This window comes from Symphalangus syndactylus, chromosome X (assembly GCF_028878055.3).
Source record: "Symphalangus syndactylus isolate Jambi chromosome X, NHGRI_mSymSyn1-v2.1_pri, whole genome shotgun sequence".
In the NCBI taxonomy this organism is placed as follows: Eukaryota; Metazoa; Chordata; class Mammalia; order Primates; family Hylobatidae; genus Symphalangus; species Symphalangus syndactylus.
Genome location: NC_072447.2, coordinates 153525529 through 153543486, shown reverse-complemented (window position 1 = coordinate 153543486; position 17958 = coordinate 153525529). Strand labels below are relative to the sequence as shown.

The 17958-nt window shown below is 49.6% G+C and overlaps 1 protein-coding gene and 1 pseudogene across 3 annotated transcripts; both read right to left on the bottom strand.

The window, feature by feature from the left end:
• Positions 1–346: 346 nt before the first annotated feature.
• On the bottom strand, positions 347–1001 carry LOC129475928 (large ribosomal subunit protein eL19-like; annotated as a pseudogene).
• Positions 1002–3721: 2720 nt separating this feature from the next.
• HMGB3 (high mobility group box 3) lies at positions 3722–13976 on the bottom strand. Of its 3 annotated transcripts, none has more exons than XM_055268365.2 (5): positions 13839–13976; positions 8707–8861; positions 8272–8411; positions 7194–7368; positions 3722–6716 (listed from the first exon to the last, which is right to left on the bottom strand). In XM_055268365.2, exons 1-5 carry the CDS (start codon positions 13891–13893, stop codon positions 6582–6584), a joined length of 660 nt encoding a protein of 219 aa, XP_055124340.1. In that variant the 5' UTR covers positions 13894–13976; the 3' UTR covers positions 3722–6581. The 3 variants fall into 3 exon arrangements, with proteins under 3 accessions (XP_055124340.1, XP_055124341.1, XP_055124342.1); XM_055268366.2 differs by lacking the exon at positions 13839–13976 and adding an exon at positions 11085–11194; XM_055268367.2 differs by lacking the exon at positions 13839–13976 and adding an exon at positions 10894–11127.
• Between the last annotated feature and the right edge of the window lie 3982 nt (positions 13977–17958).

The following is a 17958-nucleotide window of genomic DNA, read 5'->3' as shown; positions in this document are numbered from 1 at the left end:
AGCCAAGATCGCGCCATTGCACTCCAGCCTGGATGACAGAGTAAGACGCTGTCTCAAAAAAAAAAAAAAAAATTATGTACATGAATATTCATGTACAAGTATTTGTTTGAATACCTGTTTTCAATTATTTTGGGTGTATACCTAGGAGTGGAACTGATGAGCCATATGGTAATTCTATGTTTAACTTATTGAAAAATCTCCAAGCTGTTTCCCACAGCAACTGCACCATTTTACATTCCCACCTGCAATGTACCAGGACTGTAATTTCTCTATGTCCTCACCAATACTAGTTATTTTCCTTTTTTATCTTTTTTTTTCTTTTTTATGGCAAGCAGATAAAGGCTTGTTTTATTTTAATGGCTGATCTATGTAATTACGGAGGCCAGTATGTACAGACAAAAGGGGAGCTCTTATTTCTTGGTGTCTTCCTCCTTGAACAAAGTCTTGATGAACTCCTCCTTCTTGGCCTGGAGATGCTCTTCACTGCGCTTCCGTGCTTCCTTGGTCTTAGGCCTGCGGGCCTCAGCCTGGTCAGCCAGGAGCTTCTTGTGGGCCTTGTCTGCCTTCGGCTTGTGGCTGTGTTCCATGAGAATCCGCTTGTTTGTGAACACATTCCCCTGCACCTTCAGGTACAGGCTGTGATACATGTGGCGATCAATCTTCTTAGATTCATAGTATCTTCTGAGCAGCCGGTGCAGAATCCTCATTCTCTTCATCCACGTGACCTTCTCTGGCATTCGGGCATTGGCTGTACCCTTTCACTTATCTATGCCTATGTGCCTGCCCTTCCAGTGGGCCAAGGTGTTTTTCTGGCATCGAGCCCGAGAATGGATCATCACAGGCTTGTGGATGATCAGCCCATCTTTGATCAGCTTCCAGATCTGCTGATGGGAGTTGGCATTGGCGATTTCATTGGTCTTATTGGGGTCCAACCAGACCTTCTTCTTGCCACAGCGAAGGACGCTAGAGTCGAGCCTCTTCTGAAGCCTGAGCATACTCATGGCTGTAGTCGCAGCAGCGAAAGGAAAGAGCTCCCTTTTTTATCATTATTATAACCATCCTAGCTGGTGTTAAGTGGTATCTTATTATAGTCTTGATTTAAATTTCTTGATGACTAATGATGCTGAGGATCTTTTCATGTGTTTATTGGCCATTTATACATCTTCTTTGGAGAAATGTCTGTTAAGATCTTTTGCTCATTTGTTAAATTGGGTTGTCTTTTTATTGCTGTTGTAATAGTTCTTTATATATTTTCAATACTAGATCCCTATAGGATATACGATGTGCAAATATTTTCCCCCATTCTGTAGGTTGTCTTTTCACTTTCCTGGTGGTACTGTTTGAAGCCACAAAAGTTTTGTTTGTTTTAATTTTAATGAAGTTCAACTTATCTATTGTTTTCTTTAGTTGCATGTGCTTTTGGTGTCCTAAGAAACCATTGCCAAATCCAAGGTCATGAAATTCACACTTACGTTTCCTACTAAGAATTTTATAGTTGTAGCTCTTACATTTGGGTCTTTAATCTATTTTGAATTGATTTTTGAATGCACTGTGAGTGGTCAAAATTCATTCCTTTGCACATGGATATCCAGTTGTCCCAACATCATTTGTTGAAAATTATTTCCCCCATTGAATGTTATTTTTATCCCTGTTGAAAAATCAGTTGGCCACAAATGTCTGGGTTCATTTCTGGACTCACAATTGTATCGGCCTATATGTCTGTCCTTATGCTGGTACTACACCGTCTTGATTACTGTAGCTTTGTTGTAAGTTTTTGGGTTTTTTGTTTGTTTTTGTTTTTTTGAGACAGAGTCTCACTCACTCTGTTGCCCAGGCTGGAGTGCAGTGGCCACAGTCTTGGCTCACCGCAACCTCCGCCTCCTGGGTTCAAGCGATTCTCCTGCCTCAGCCTCAGGCCAGAGTAGCTGAAACTATAGGCATGCGCCACCATGCCTGGAATTTTTTTTTTTTTTTTTTTTTTTTTTTTGTATTTTTAGTAGAGATGGGGTTTCATCATGTTGGCCAAGCTGGTCTCGAACACTTGACCTTAAGTGACCCACCTGCCTCGGCCTCCCAAAGTGCTGGGATTACAGGCATGAGCCACTGCACCTGGCTTTGTTGTAAGTTTTCAAATCAGGCCAGGTGCGGTGGCTCACGGGTGTGCTGTAATCCCTACGCTTTGGGAGGTCGAGGCAGGAGGATCGAGTCCAGGAGTTTGTGACCAGCCTGGGCAACACAGTGAGACCTTGTCTCTAAAAAAAATTAAATTAGCCAGGTGCGGTGGTGCATACTTGTAGTCCCAGTTACCTGGGAGGATGAGGTGGAAGGATCCCTTGAGCCTGGGAGGTTGAGGCTGCAATGAGCTGTGATTGTGCCTCTGCACAATAGCCTGGACAACAGAGCAAGACTCCGTCTCAAAAAAAAAAATGTTTTAATAAAGTAGTTTTGAAATCAAGAAATGTGAATCCTCCGTTTTCAATATTGATCTGGGTATCTCCTGCATCTCTTGAATTTCTATATGACATTTAGAATCAGCCTGATTTCTACTAGAGGAAGCCAGCTGGGATTCTGATAGAGATTGCATTCTAGATCAATTTCAGGAGTATTGCCATCTTAACAATATTAAACCTTCCCATTCATGAACGTGGACTGTCTATTTCCTTAGGTCTTTAATGTTTTGTACTTTTCTCCATGTAAGTTTTGCACTTATATTGTTCATTCCTAAATATTTTACTCTTTTTGATGTTACTGTAGATATTTAAGAGAATTGTTTTCTTAGTTTCAGATTGTTCATGGCTGGTATATAGAAATACTAGTTTTTGTATGTTAATCTTGTATACTACAGCTGATCAATTCTTTTTTTTAGCAGTTTTATTTGGAGATTCCTTATGGTTATCTGTATACACGATCATATCATCTACAAATAGACATAGCTTTGTCTTCTCAATTTCAGTCTGGATGTTTTCTCCTTTTCTCTTGCCTAATTGCTCTGGCTAGAACTTCTAGTACAATCATGAATAAACCCATGGGTTTTCCTAAACGTCCTATATCAGGTTGAGGAAGTTCCCTTCTACCCTTGTTTTTATCATGAAAGCGTTTGTCAAGGTTTTTGTGTCTATTGAGATGATCATGTGTCTTTTTCCTTTTATTGATATGGTATCCCAGCTTCTTTTTTTGAAAGCTGAAATCGTAGGATGCCCAACATATAAAACAGGATGGGAGGCTGCTCTGGTTGATGCAGTAAGGGAAGCTTGGAGCTGCCAAGCTGGCTCAATGGCCTTTCCTTACCAGTAGCCTCGGGCTCCACAGAAAACTGAGCTGGGAGCCAAGAACAGCAAACAGTCCCTGTGGCTCTCATCCAGAACTCCTTGTTGGGCATGGCTGAGTCAGCCAACTAAGCCCAGACCCTTGGCCTCGAGGAGCCCTGTGGGCAGGGCTGGCTGATTACAAGTACCCAACCACTGTATCAAATAGCTCCTTAGCATCCTGCAAATTGCCTATTTATCCTGGTCCAGGGCTTCAGAGCCAACTCCCCCTTATGCCTCGGGCCAGGAGGTTGATCTTGGGGCTTTGGGTCATTTTGATGGTATCATTCCACTAAATGTTAGTAGTTCAGATCTATGGTTACCACAAAGTTTGTACTTCTAAAACCTTGATGATAATCAACCAAAAGCACAGAGGTTCAGTATCTCAGACAGATCGCAGCCAGCCCACTGATTACTTTTTGGGAAGAGTGATTAAGAAACTTTATTACAGAAAATGAATGCATCCAACGTCCCCAAATACATTTGTGACAAGAACAGACACACACAGGAGACACAGACAATCGTCACTACATCACAGCCTTGTTCTTTCCGAAGGATAAAATGTCATTCAAGAATGGGGTGAGGTGGTTAGAGGGAGTAGGTACTATCCTTTTAAATGGAAAAAAAAAAAAAAAAAAAGCAACAGGTTGGCATCTTAAGAACACATACAGTGGGCCCAGAAACCAAGCTAAGCCTAAGCCTTAGGTAACATCATGCCGCTTACATCATCTCAGAGAAACTAGGGCATTATTCCACTAGAAGAGCCATCTTGTGACAGTGTGAAAACGTCGAGTAGTGATCTTGCTGCACCAGCTAATGGATCAAGTGGCCTCAACTTGACAGCGTCTTTAAAACTCAATGTTTGCCCATTCAAAGATCATTTGGCTAAACTGCTTCCCCACTTCTGCTTAGCTACTTTGGAAACACAAAAGTTACCCCTTTCCATCCTTTGCCCTTCCCTGGTTGGTACATCTAGTTACCAGACAGACGCGCACCACTTAACAAATCACTCCCTTTTGACTGCTGGTTGTTTCTCTTCCATATTTGACGAGGCTGGCAACAGCTCTCGAATCTTGGCCTAGCACATCATGAATTGGGAAGCTAAAGCTTTGGCTTAGAATGCCAAGTGACAAGGACATGGCTGAAGCATGAGGGGAAATTCTGGAACAAGTGCCTCTGGGCAAACCTCATAACCGAGTTTTTTAAATTAGTAGTCATTTTCTAGAACTAGAGGAACACATTCAGGACAAACAGTTCTGATGGGAGAGCAAATGGCTATGAATACACATAGAGATCAGGCTGTGACCGTGACCATAACTCGTACTCATCCAGGACCCGACAGGGTGGAGAGGACACCGCCTCCAGACATGCAAGTTTCTGAACAGTGAATTTTAAGAAAAAGCTGCTTTCTCTTAAAATACCACGAAAACACTCCTGCGTGTTTCATAGCCTCAAACATACACACCCAAATATTAATGCTGGGCAATAGCAACACTCACCCACAACACAGTACTGTATCCTTCATTGCTACAGACAGTAATGATGTATACACACATCAGCCTTCAAAATGGTATTTAGTGTCACCACTTGCTACTGTGGCCATCTCCCCTCACCCCAACCTGGATAAAATGTTACACTAGCCACTAATATAACCACTGACACACAAACCAAGCTTCTTCCAGTTTAACACTGAACATCAATCTACATTTCCAGTGAATGAGCTAAACTTATGAGTAGGCCATTCAACTTTTCATGATACACTTAGTGCTTAGAAATGGTTGATTCCATTAGCCTGCCCTATAGCTCAGGTGGCCCAAGATGGAGCCTATCATCTTCCTTGGGGTGTTTCGTGTTTTGAAGGAGTAAAGTAGGAGCAAAAAAAGGATACTGTCCCCTACACCACCACCCCATCCCACATACCCTCACTGGCATCCAGGAGACCAGCAGCAGGCTCAAGACCCCAAATGTTGGACACCACAAATAACGTGATATGTGCCAGGAGCAGAGGGGTAGGGGTGAAAGAGAAAAAAAATAAGGCCTTAACTTTTGACACACCATACACTCTGAAATTGCTGTTTAGCAATGCATTTGGCCCCACAAAATAGGGGGTGGAGGTGGGACAAAAGTTAAACCTAGATAGCCTGTCCTAATCACCCACCTTCCTATACCTTGGAAGGCTGCTGAACCTTGCCTATGTCCTTCTCCTAGCTCCTCCAGACTTCATCTGAATGCCACTCAGACACAAACAAAATCACACAGTAGCTTCAAGTGGCCCTCTCCTTCATCTCAGCCCTAAGTGAACTGGCCACTGAGTAAGAAAAGAAGCCACCACATTTATAGGGAGGCCAGTCTCCAAATAAAATGGAGTGGGGGTTTGTTCACTGCTGTGAGTCAGAAATTGACTGTTATAATAGAGAACAGTTTTAAAAATGTAATACTGTTTATTTAACTTCAAAAACATTTCAGCATTCTAAACATACAAAAAAAAATAACAGAACGTTGCAAATCGTGTTTAAGTACAGGAGGTTCTTGAACTTTCATTGATGCAGTGACTCTTTGCTTTGCTGACAATGAAGAGTTCTACAGTTTGTTTAAAAACAAAGTTTAAAAACTACCGCACTTAAAAAAAAAATATTCTCATGCCAGCTGACCCCCCTTTGTCCACAGCTAAGATGGCAGCAGAATGCTATGTCACTATATACAGAAACAAGACAACCTGAAGCTAAATGGATGCCCCCTGCAGAGTCAACAGGTCCAGCCTCACAGTGCACGCCCTGAGCTACAGCCTCTCCAAAAGGCATCTTCCCCACAGCCTCAACGCCGAGCAAGGAGCATCAAGAGTTTGTCTCGGTTGTTTTGTTCTTTTTACAAACTATAGATATATACAGTTGAAAACTCAGGATTTCTAGCCAATAACCATAGTTAACACCACCTTACAAATAAAAAAAAAAAAATGCCAGAAACATCTTTAAATGCCTTGTCACACCAACAGCAAAGTGCACAGAGTGAGGAGAACACGAAGAGTGCCTTTTCATTTTAAAAATGTTTGGAAATATGTACAACTTTGATACAGTTTCAGGGTGCTCCAGACACCCATGGCCACTTCATGTAAACCACTGACAATTTCTAGAGCACTTTGAGAGACTACAATATGACCGTGATCAAATTTTGTAATTAAACCTAATGAGGGCAACAGACACTTCTCAAATAAGAGATGTGTCAATTACGGCGCTCCTCTACTCTAAGTATTCACAAGGAGACAGATAAACAGTTTCTTTATTCATCCTCCTCCTCCTCCTCCTCTTCTTCCTCCTCCTCTTCTTCATCTTCCTCTTCCACCTTTTTCCGGGCAACTTTAGCAGGACCCTTTGCACCATCAAACTTTCCTTTCGACTTATAGTCAGCAACATCCTAGAGGAACAGGGACACATTTCAAATAAGTATGCGGCTGTTTTAACACAAAGTAGAAACATGCAGTCCTCATCTCAGGTAAGAGGACAGGAATTGAAATCAAGTAAGCCAGTGCTGCTATCACATATATTTGAAGTGTTTCCATATATGAATTTGGTTCTTAGCCATATTCGAATTTAAAAGTTAATGGGTGTTCAAGTGTCCTTTAAGTCACATTAGTAGCACTATCAAATCCTCTGTTACCATTTTTTTTTTTCTTAAAGAGTAAGCAAAATTTTTCAAGCCTGAAGTTGTCCCCAAAACAAAGACCTGTCAAAAAAAAGCATGAACACCAGCACCAGTAGCTACCTTGCAGGGGGATGGGCCCTTGAGCGCTATGCTAAGTACTCAGCCCAGCAAAGCTGCCACATGCCCTGCAACCTACTGATAGCAGAGCCACTGCCTGTTCACCAGTCCAGGATACCAGCCCCACCTTACCTTCTCATACTTCTCCTTCAGCTTTGCCGCCTTAGTGATGTAAGGCTGCTTTTCACTGTCATTTAAATTATTCCACATCTCACCCAGCTTTTTTGCCACGTCTCCAATAGAGATGCCGGGGTTTGTGGATTTGATCTTGGGGCGGAATTCTGAACAGAACAGGAAGAATCCAGACCTTGGAAGAATTACATACATGAGAAACCACAAAAAAATTGAGTCAAAGTTGAAATCCCACATTCCTGAGTAGCATCTCCCTCCTACCACTATGACTTCTCCCTAAAGTGAAGTAATCCATGATACCATATACAATGCTACAAAGTTGTAGGTTCTAAAATGTATAAGGTTAGAAAAATATATGGTGCTAGGCCAGGTGCAGTGGCTCACGCCTGTAATCCCAGCACTTTGGGAGGCCGAGGCAGGCGGGTCACCTGAGGTTGGGAGTTTCAGACCAGCCTGACCAACATGGAGAAACCCCGTCTCTACTAAAAATATAAAAAAATTAGCTGGGCATGGTGGTGCATGCCTGTAATCCCAGCTACTCGGGGGGCTGAGGCAAGACAATCACTTGAACCCGGGAGGTGGAGGTTGTGGTGAGCTGAGATCGTGCCTTGCACTACAGCCTGGGCAACAAGAGCGAAACTCCATCTCAAAAAATATATATATGTGTGTGTGTGTGTGTGTGTGTGTATATATGCATATATAATATATATGCGTATATATACGCGCATATATATATGGTGCTGTCTCAGTCTTTCAGTTACTGGGAAAGGCATAAAGAACATACTTCAAGGACCCTGACAACCAAAACTAGAGTGCCTCCTTCACAATGGAAAGGCCAACAGACAACCACTGTGAATGTGCACGCGCAGCCCACAAACACCTCAGCCTTAACCACAGAAAACGCTGGCACTGCATCGTAAAGCCCAAGTACAGAATGGTTTGCAGAGGTATCGCCGTCTTTTAAGTATCTTTTAAAAAATATTTCATTTTGAAATGAAATACAGGATGACCAAAAAACCAAATCCTCCAAGCAGAAGAAAAGGTATTAATTGTTATCTTGAATCCTACAGTCACTTACGGTGGCCTTTTGGGAGCATTAGGATCCTTCTTCTTCTTGCCTCCCTTAGCTGGTCCATAATCCTTCATTTCCCGATCATAGCGCACTTTATCTGCCTTTGCCATTTCATCAAATTTAGATTTCTCTTTCCCGGACATCGTCTGCAAAGAACAGGACTCGTTAAATCCCTTGATGCAGTGAACACATACCTATTCAGTTTCTTGTGATTAAACTGGCAGTTGCTAGAACCACTTGCAAAAGGGGGTAGGTAAAGGCCTGAAACCTGTGCAGGGCCTTAAAAAAATAAAAGCACACACACAAAATTCTTAAGACAAGCAAAATTGATTCTAAGTAAAAGAGGAAGCAAGCAGCTAGCTGGGAGAAACTCTGAAGGTAAGTAACCCCGAAGTGAGAAACCCAACTAAGACTAGTTTGAAGGGTACAAAAGAAAAATACCTTCCACCTCTCAGAGCACTTCTTGGAAAATTCCGCAAAATTGACAGGGACCTCTGGGTTTTTCTTCTTATGTTCTTCTCTGCACGTCTGCACAAAGAAGGCATAAGCAGACATCTTGCCCTTTGGTTTCTTGGGGTCACCTTTAGCCATCCTGACTGTGATAGAAGAGAAACAAAGAAATACAATGAGGAAAAGCAAGGAGGAATTGACAAGAACTACAAGACGTACCAAAGGCAGAGCAAAATTAAAACCACACTTGCTGTTAGGCAGTCCCCTTCCCCCAATGCCGGACACCAGTGGCAGAAGGCAGCGTAGAAAAGAAATCAGCTTCACTGTCGCTTGTCATTTAACTTTTGACCAGCACGAAGCGCGCTGGTTTGCAAGTTACTTCACAAGAGCGATCAAGTTCTCCAAATGGAGCCGATCCAAGTAGGGTACTCAGTGTTACGTTTACAGAACTGCTATGTTTTGGAAACTACAATCACAAAGCGGGAAGGGCACGGAGAGGACACATTTGGTAGGGGTGATAGAAGCTTGAAATCTATGACTTAAGACTATCTGGTCATCTGCTAACTGTTAACGCAATTAAAAACAACTCTTACCACTGCTGAACACAAGACCAAAGCAGGAGAACTACATGTAGGGGACATCTGAAATTGTCACTATTGTTGATGCGTTTTGGCTTATAAAAAATGGCTTTACAACACCGGAGATCTGGAAAGTGAGCAGGTACCCCCGTACTATTAGTTCGATTCATCACTTCGTCACTATCTAAAGGGGGAGGGTGTATCAAAAGGGCTAGTCCTGCTCATCTGTAACCCAGAACGCAGGTCCAGCCGAGAACACTTTCTCCAAAGTTTCCAAATAAAAATGCAGCTGCGGCATGTCATCGTCCCTGTCCCACCCCCCAGCTTCCCGCCATCTTTTCCTTTTCCCACACCCAAGGTCATCATGTAAAACTAAAGAGTTCCCCTTGGCAGCAGCCGCCCGCGAGGCTGCCCAACAGAGCCCCGCAGCGGCGGCCCGGGCGGGGCGGGACCGGGAGCGGGGGAGTCCCGGCCGGCAGCAGGCAGCCCGCCTCGGCCTCCGTGCCGGGTCACCGGGACACCCGTAATTCACCTTCCATTTTGTCAAAAGCCTCCTGATGAAAGAAAGTGCCCCTGAAATCCGCCGCTGTCATCCCCGGGGGACGCGCGGGGCCGGGGGCGGCGGCGGTGGCGGCGCGCGGGGGGTGTGCGGCCGGGCCGGCGGCAGCCGCGGCACTGGTGGCGGCGTCCGCCGCGCCTCGGAGTCCCACTCGCTAAAATGGCTGATCCGCGCGCGGCCGGCGCGGGCGGCGGCGACGGCGGCGAACAAAGCGGCCCGGGCCCCGCCGCCGCCGCCCGCCCGTCGGCCCCCACCCCGCCCCGCCCCGCCCCGCCCGGGTCGCCCGGGGGCTCCGGGGCCCGGGCCGGACCTCCCCGCCCCCCGGCGCGGGGCGCACTCCTCGGGATAACAAAGGCGCCAGTGCAGCCATGACGCTCGGCCGCTCCAGGGCCCGCGGCGGCGCCCCCGGCCCTCCGCGCCGCCCGCCCGGGGCCGCGGGCGCCGGGGCCGAGGCCGGAGCCCGCCGGGCGCCCCGTCGCCCGCTCCGCCCGCCTCCCCTGCCCCCGCCGGAGGCCAGCGCCGCGCCAGCCATGTTAGCGGCGGCGGCGGCGCCCGGCGGGCAGGAGGCGAGCGGGGGGCGGCCGGCCCGCGCCCCCCCGGGCCACCGGGCGCTCCGCGACGGCCATGTTAACGCAGAGCCAGCGGCGTAGCCTGCGGGCCCGCGCGGCGCCAGGCCGAGCCCGGGAGCGAAGTTTGCCCGTGCGGCGGCCCCCGGCGGGCACCAGCCGCGCAGCCCCCGGCGGGCACCGGCCGCCCGTCCCCCAGCGGAGTCCGTCGCGGGCCAGGGAGCTCCCGGCCCCCTTCCCGCTGCCGCCGCCCAGCGCCGGGACGCGCGTCGCCCGAGCCCCGAGCCCGCAGCCCGCAGCCGCCCCTCTGCTCGCCCCGCCGCCGCAGCCGCAGCCGCAGCTGCCCGAACATCTGGCCTCGGGGGCCCTGGGTTCCCGGCTGCGGCCCCTGGAGCCGCCACGGGCGGGCGTCCGCCGAGGGGGCCGACCCCCGAAAGCGGGGAGCTAGGGGAACGCGTTGGAAAAGTTGAAACACCTGAATTGCTTCTTCCTTCCCGGCCGCCTAGCAGGAGGGAAGGCGGAGGGGGCGGGAAGGCAGCGGCGAGTAGAGGTAGGGAAAGGCGGCGGCAGGGCGCGCTCGCGGCGGCGCGGGCCGGAAAGTTGTGCGGGCGCCGCGGCGGCAGCGGCGGCGGCGGCGGCGGCGGGAGCGGGCGGTGCGAAACGTACCTGTATTGTTCGCTAGTCTGGGCAGCGCAGGGCACGACGCGCGGCTCAGCGCTCCCCAGCCTCGCGCTAGCTGCCTCCACGAGAGCCGCCTGATTGGCCAGCGGGCTCTGCCGTTTAAAACAGCCTCCTCGCCTGGCCATTGGCTGCGGGCCTCATGCATATTAAGCAGGCGTGGACGCCCATTGGGCGCGGCTGCTGGGATCATTCATTCAAACAGAACGACCCGCCGGCGCCGGCTACGGAGGCCAAACAGGGAAAGACCTAGTCTAGCCTGGCCGCCCCGCCCACCTCGCCAGCCCCCTCGGCGAACAGAGCTGGGATCGCCAAGGGCTTTGAAGAGGTGGCCCTGCGATTCCCGGAGGCCTCGGCCTCTGGCGTGGGAGAGTGAAGTCCAGCCCCGCTGCGCTGCCCTCTGCTCCCGCTGCACCGCGGCCTCGGCACCCCTGGCCTCCAGTCAGCTCCCCTGCCCGGGGAAACACCCCTGGGCCCACCACGGAGGGCCGATGGTAGACCACCTCTACCCGCTTCGGCCGCGGCGCCGCGAGAGAAACGCGGCGGCAGCTCGCTCCTGGATGCCTGGCGGAGGGCAGCTGCTTCCTCGCCAAGACCTCGGGATTTGGCCCTCGGATCTCGCTGCCCACCCGAAAGGCACCTGATTCCGCTTCTGCGGATCGTGCTCAACTAGGCTCTTCCCACTAAATGCCGGAAAGTCTTTATTTGCGCCCGAAATTGCGGAACAGACGGGCTAAAAGAGGAAAACAAAATTTGGCAAGAGCAGAGAATTAATTTGTGAGAAATTGTAGTTTTGTGGGCAAAGAATAACACTTTTCTTCTTACCCTCTTCACTGCCTCGGTTCAAGGCCCTCATTCCCTCTGCTCTCCTGACACACCCTAGAGCGAAGAATTAAAGCTTCGGGAATGAATGAGTGAGTGAATGAATGAATGAATGAGTGGGATTTGACTTGATCTCCACTTTGCCACTGGCTGGTGGTATGGCCTTGAGCTAGCCACTTCTTTGGGGATTCAGGCAATGTTTTTCAAAGTATAGGAGCCGCAGTGTCACTTCTGTAAGGCATGTTCTGAAATTCGTGGGGCCTGTGCCTGGATGACTGGCAGGAGGTTGCTGGAATTCAATAAGAGGAAGGAACGGCCAGGGGTACTAAATATCCTACATTGCATAGGACAGTCCCACGCAAGGAAGAAATATTCCACTTCAAATGGAAGTATCAACCCTATTTGGAAAGAAAGTATCTGAGGGCCCTTGCCTGGAAAGAATGAAAGGGTGAGGAAAAGAGCAGTTTAAAGATTGAAAGTTGGCGAAAATAATGCAAAGGAAGAGATGTCATGAGTTTGGTTTTTCTTTTCCTTGAAAGGCCAAGAGATCCAGCTATTTATGAGTCCTATATTCAGAAATAAGCCCCACCAGAACATGAATTTTCCAAATGCTGCTTCCAGAAACCGTGGCTGAGTTTGAGGTGTGCAAAGGATCTGGCTTCACAGGGCACCTGCTTCTTCACCCCTACCCCCCTCTTACCAACTCCTCTGAGCCTCCCAGCCAAGCCTGAGCCCCTGCAGCTGGTGCTGTTGGCTCCCATCATCAAGGTTCCAATCCAGATCAAACGGCAAAGATAGAGGCCAAGCGCGGTGGCTCATGCCTGTAATTCCAGTACTTTGGGAGGCTGAGGCAGGCAAATCACGAGGTCAGAAGTTCAAGACCAGCCTGGCCAATCTGATGAAGCCCAGTCTCTAATAAAAATACAAAAAAATTAGCCGGGTGTGGTGATGCATGCCTGTAGTCCCAGCTACTCGGGAGGCTGAGGCAGGAGAATCTCTTTAACCTGGGAGGTGGAGGTTGCAGTGAGCCAAGATCATGCTACTGCACTCCAGCCTGGGCAACAGAGCAAGACTCCAAAAAAAAAAAAAAAAAGGCAGAGATAGTGCTGCTTTTGACAAGAGCAGGCAGGTATTTTGTCACTAACCCAGGTCCCCACTACAGACTCAGGAGTTCAGAGATCTTAAGGCCACCTCATCCATCCCTGTCCTGTTAGAACCAGCTGAGTTGTTGCCTGCCTTCTGCTTGCATACTTCCACTTATAGGGAGCTTACCATCTTCCTTCATGACAGTTCCTTCCATCTCCAGCCACCTCTGAGCCTTAAGGTCAGCAACTCCACACAGGGTAATCCCTCACCCTTCAGAGAGTTCATGGCAGGCCAGGCCTTTTCTCCAGACAGACAGCCGCTCCCTGCTCCTTCTACAACCAGTTTCCCAGGGCCCGACCTGCCCAAGCCACTCCCTCTTCCCGTCTCCACAAGGCCTAGAGGGGAGCAGGGTTTCCACAAGTGATCTGACCAATACCTCCCCTCTGCCAGAGCGCCCTAGCCTCTCAAGGTTGCCAAGCCTTTCTAGACCAGAGTTGCAAGTTGGGGTCCAGCTACTGCCCAGCAACTGCCCACAGTGGCAAGTGACACGGCACAGTTGGCAGGCACCTTGGTGGGAGAACCAGGATGGTGGGCCCTTGGATGGATGACAAGGGTCACACAAGCCCATGCCAACTCACAAGCAGCACATGTATACACGTACTCACGTATGGGCACACCCAGGGCATTCCCAGAGGCAGCAGCTTCAAGGGCAAACCAGAGAAATAAGAACATCTCCCAACCCAAACTGGCCCCCAGATACCACCCTCAAGATCCATGCTTCCCTGCCCCACTGCCCCAACCCTGCCTATTGACCATCTATTTCTCCCCACATACTTCGAATGATGAAAGGATTGCGCTTACGCGCAGGAAGTATTTCCATCCTTTGCATAGGAAATATTTCGATCTCTGCTCTCAAGAAAGCTACCTCTTATATGGAGCTGAAGCACTTGGCCTGAAGCTAAACTACAAACTGGTCGTTGTCAGAACATGAACTCACAGAACATGACTATGACATCACTGCATGACAGAGATCCAAAGATGGCTCCCTGCTCCTCCCCACCCCCCAGCCGCCCACCCACCAATGGAGGCTCCCCACAGCCAGATCTTCTCTTTAACACTTGCCTGTGTGCGGCGACATGCCTGAGCAAGACCTGTGGCCCAGTGGGCTCCTGCCTTAGCAGAAACTTTCATGTATATGTATTGCATGTCTACTAATAAGTAACAGCAGGGAGATGAGATGGAGTGGGGAGTAAGGCTGGAAGGAAGGGACAAGATAGAGGCTTTGGGCTCTGTCACTGATTTCCTGGTATGCCTTTTCATACGTCACCTGAGGGCTCCGAGCCTCAGTGTCCTCTGTCAAAGGTGATTCCACCCGCCTCATCCACCCAGACCACTGCCAGTCTTGGTGGTGAGGGAGACTGAGTGAAGCCAGTCTGCTTGTCACCAGTCAAAGGCCAACCAGGAGAGGCCGAAAGACTAGTTTGGAAGGTAAAAAAAAGAAAGAAAAGGTGACAGAAAGCCAGGGATGCCTGGGCACACCCTGGACTCAGGGAGCCCAAGGCAGGCTGCCTTCTCTGCAGCAAAGCTCAATGCCCGTTGGCTTGAGGGTACCTCCAGTAGCAGCACCCAGGTCAGCGTGCAAGGGCTTGGGGGAATGAAGGATACTCTAGACCTCTGCCCTGGCCCTACCTAGAAACAGGCAAAGCCCATCCACACAGGAGAACCTCAAACCAGAATCCCTTAAGCTGCTTGGCTGCCTAGAGAAGTTACGAAAACATTAAATAAGAAATGGGATGAAGTGTGGCAAATGCTATTTAAAGAGGTTTTCAGTTCCTGTCAGTTCAAGACCCCTAAAAGACTTAGGGGAATCCTCATCGTTCAACAAAAATGAAACCCTGGTCCCCTGGCCCACCGCCTACCCACTCCACCCACCCTCCCACAGTTCCCAAAGTCTTCATTTGGGTACCTTGGGCCAACCCAGCCTCCTTTTAAGAATCATGCCTGGCCGGGCGCGGTGGCTAACCCCTGTAATCCCAGCACTTTGGGAGGCCAAAGTGGGCAGATCACCTGAGGTCAGGAGTTCAAGGCCAGCCTGGCCAACATGGTGAAATCCCGCCTCTACTAAAAATACAAAAATTAGCCTGGTGTGGTGGCACCCGCCTGTAATCCCAGCTACTCAGGAGGCTCAGGGAGGAGAATCGCTTGAACCTGAGAGGCTGAGTTGCAGTGAGCCGAGATGGCACCACAGCACTCCAGCTTGGGTGACAGTGTGAGATTCCGTCTCAAAAAAAAAAAGAAAAAAAAAAAGAATCATGCCTGTAGGCCGGATGCGGTGGCTTGGCTCACGCCTGTAATCCCAGCAGTTGGGGAGGCCAAGGTAGGTGGATCACCTGAGGTCAGGAGTTCGAGACCAGCCTGGCCAACATGGCGAAACCCCGTCTCTACTAAAAATACAAAAATTAGCTGGGCGTGGTGATGGGCACCTCTAATCCCGGCTACTCAGGAGGCTGAGACAGAGAATTGCTTGAACCCAGGAGGCAGAGGTTGCAATGAGCCAAGATCGTACCACTGCACTCCAGCTTGGGTGACAAAGTGAGACTCTGTCTCAGGGGAAAAAAAAAGAATCATGCCTGTAATCCCAGCACTTTGGGAGGCCAAGGCAGGAGGATCACCTGAGGCCAGGAGTTTGAGACCAGCCTGGGCAACATAGTGAGACCCCCATCTAAAAAAATCAATGGAAGTGTAGACAGAGTGGATTTGGGGGGTAGGGGTGGAATGGGATTGTTGAATAGAATATATTAAGGGAAGCCAGGTGTAGTGGCACCCACTTGTAGTCCCAGCTACTTGAGAGGCTGAGAGGCTGAAGTGGGAAGACTGGTTGAGCCCAGGAGCTCGAGACCAGCCTGGGCGACACAGTGAGATCTCATCTCAAATTCATATATATACATATATGAACCAGATGCAGTGGCTTCCATCTGTAATCCCAGCAGGTTGGGAGGCTGAAGCGGGAGGATCACCTGAGGCAAGGAGTTCCAGACCAGCCTGGGCAATATAGCGAGACCTTGTCTCAAAACAAAGAAATAGGCTGGACGAGGTGGCTCATACCTGTAATCTCAGCACTTTGGGAGGCCGAGGTGGGGAGGCTGAAGCACGAGAATCGCTTGAACCCGGGAGGCAGAGGTTGCAGTGAGCCGAGATGGTGCCACTGCACTCCAACCTGGAGTGAGACCCTGTCTCCAAAAACAAACAAGCAAAACAAAACAACAACAGCAACAACAAAACCAAAGAAATAAAATAAAATCGTGTATATAAGTATTAAGGGAACTTGCTGTGAAGACTCTACAATGAAACAAGATCTTTCAATATGGCACCTAGGAACCTTTGTAAATTGGGAGTCCTTGTAAGTGCAGATCTTCAGGGATAGGGAGTCTTCTCAGGACCCTGCCGCACCCTGCTTAGCCTCCTGTGAACTACTTCACCACCAGGTGCCTCCCCTCACCCCTCCCTGTTACCACGCCCCGGGTCCCCTCCCCTCCCCATCTGCTCTTTGGTGGGAATTGCATTCCAACTCGACTTGTTTTTCCCATAGAGGGGAAAACCTTCTCAGAGGTGGTTCTCTATTAGAAAGGATCTGCAGAGCTGCACCGCTGGGAAGACTCTTCCAGGCCCTCCAACCCAGCCTCCTCGTGGCACAGAGGGCCCAGCGGCCTGGAGATTTGCCCAAGTCCCCACGTGGGTCAGTGGCTGAGCCAGGGCGGGAACTCTGGTCTCTTGGCCTTTACTAGGTGCCACACTTGTTCTCTCTTGATAGCTTAGCTCCGCTGTGGGTGCCGCGGCCTTTGGTGAGCTGGCGAGAGCAGCCAGCACCCCTGAGAAGAGGTTTTCTGGTTCCAAACAGCAGCTGAGAGAGACCTGCGGGGAACCCGGTGGCTGAAGCCGGCCTCCACCACCTCTCCTGCCCACATCGCACAGTTCAGGCTGCGGGTACCTAGAGCCCCGACGGCGCCTCGGGCCCCAAGCGACGCGGGTGTCTATATTTCTTTTTCTTTCTTTCTTTTTTCTTTCTTTCTTTCTTTCTTTCTTTCTTTCTTTCTTTCTTTCTTTCTCTTTCCTTCTTTCCTTCCTTCCTTCCTTCCTTCCTTCCTTCCTTCCTTCCTTCTTTCTTTCTTTCCTTCTCTCTCTCTCTCTATTTCTTTCTTTCTTTCTTGAGATGGAGTCTCGCTCTGTCACCCAGGCTGGGGTGCAGTGGCGCGATCTCGGCTCACTGCAAGCTCCACCTCCCGGGTTCACGCCATTCTCCTGCCTCAGCCTCCTGAGTAGCTGGGACTACAGGAGCCTGCCACCATGCCCGGCTAATTTTTTGTATTTTTAGTAGAGACAGGGTTTCACCGTGTTAGCCAGGATGGTCTCAATCTCCCGACCTCATGATCCGCCCACCTTAGCCTCCCAAAGTGCTGAGATTACAGACATGAGCCACCGCGACCGGCCTCTCTTTCTTTCTTTCTTTCTTTCTTTCTTTCTTTCTTTCTTTCTTTCTTTGAGACAGAATTTCGCTTCTGTCGTTTAAGCTGGAGTTCAATGGCGCTATCTTGGCTCACTGCAGCCTCTGCCTCCTGGGTTCAAGCGATTCTCCAGCCTCAGCCTCCCGAGTAGATGGGATTACAGGTGCCCACCACCACGCCCCGCTAATTTTTTTTTTTTTTTTTTTTGAGACGGAGTCTTGCTCTGTCGCCCAGGCTGGGGTGCAGTGGTGCGATCTCGGCTCATTGCAACCTCCACCTCCTGAGTTCAAGCGATTCTCTTGCCTCAGCCTCCCGAGTAGCCACCACGCCTAGCTACTTTTTGTATTTTTAGTAGAGACGGGGTTTCACCATGTTGGCCAGGCTGGTCTTGAACTCCTGGCCTCGTGATCCGCCCGCCTTGGCCTCTCAAAATGCTGAGATTACAGGCGTGA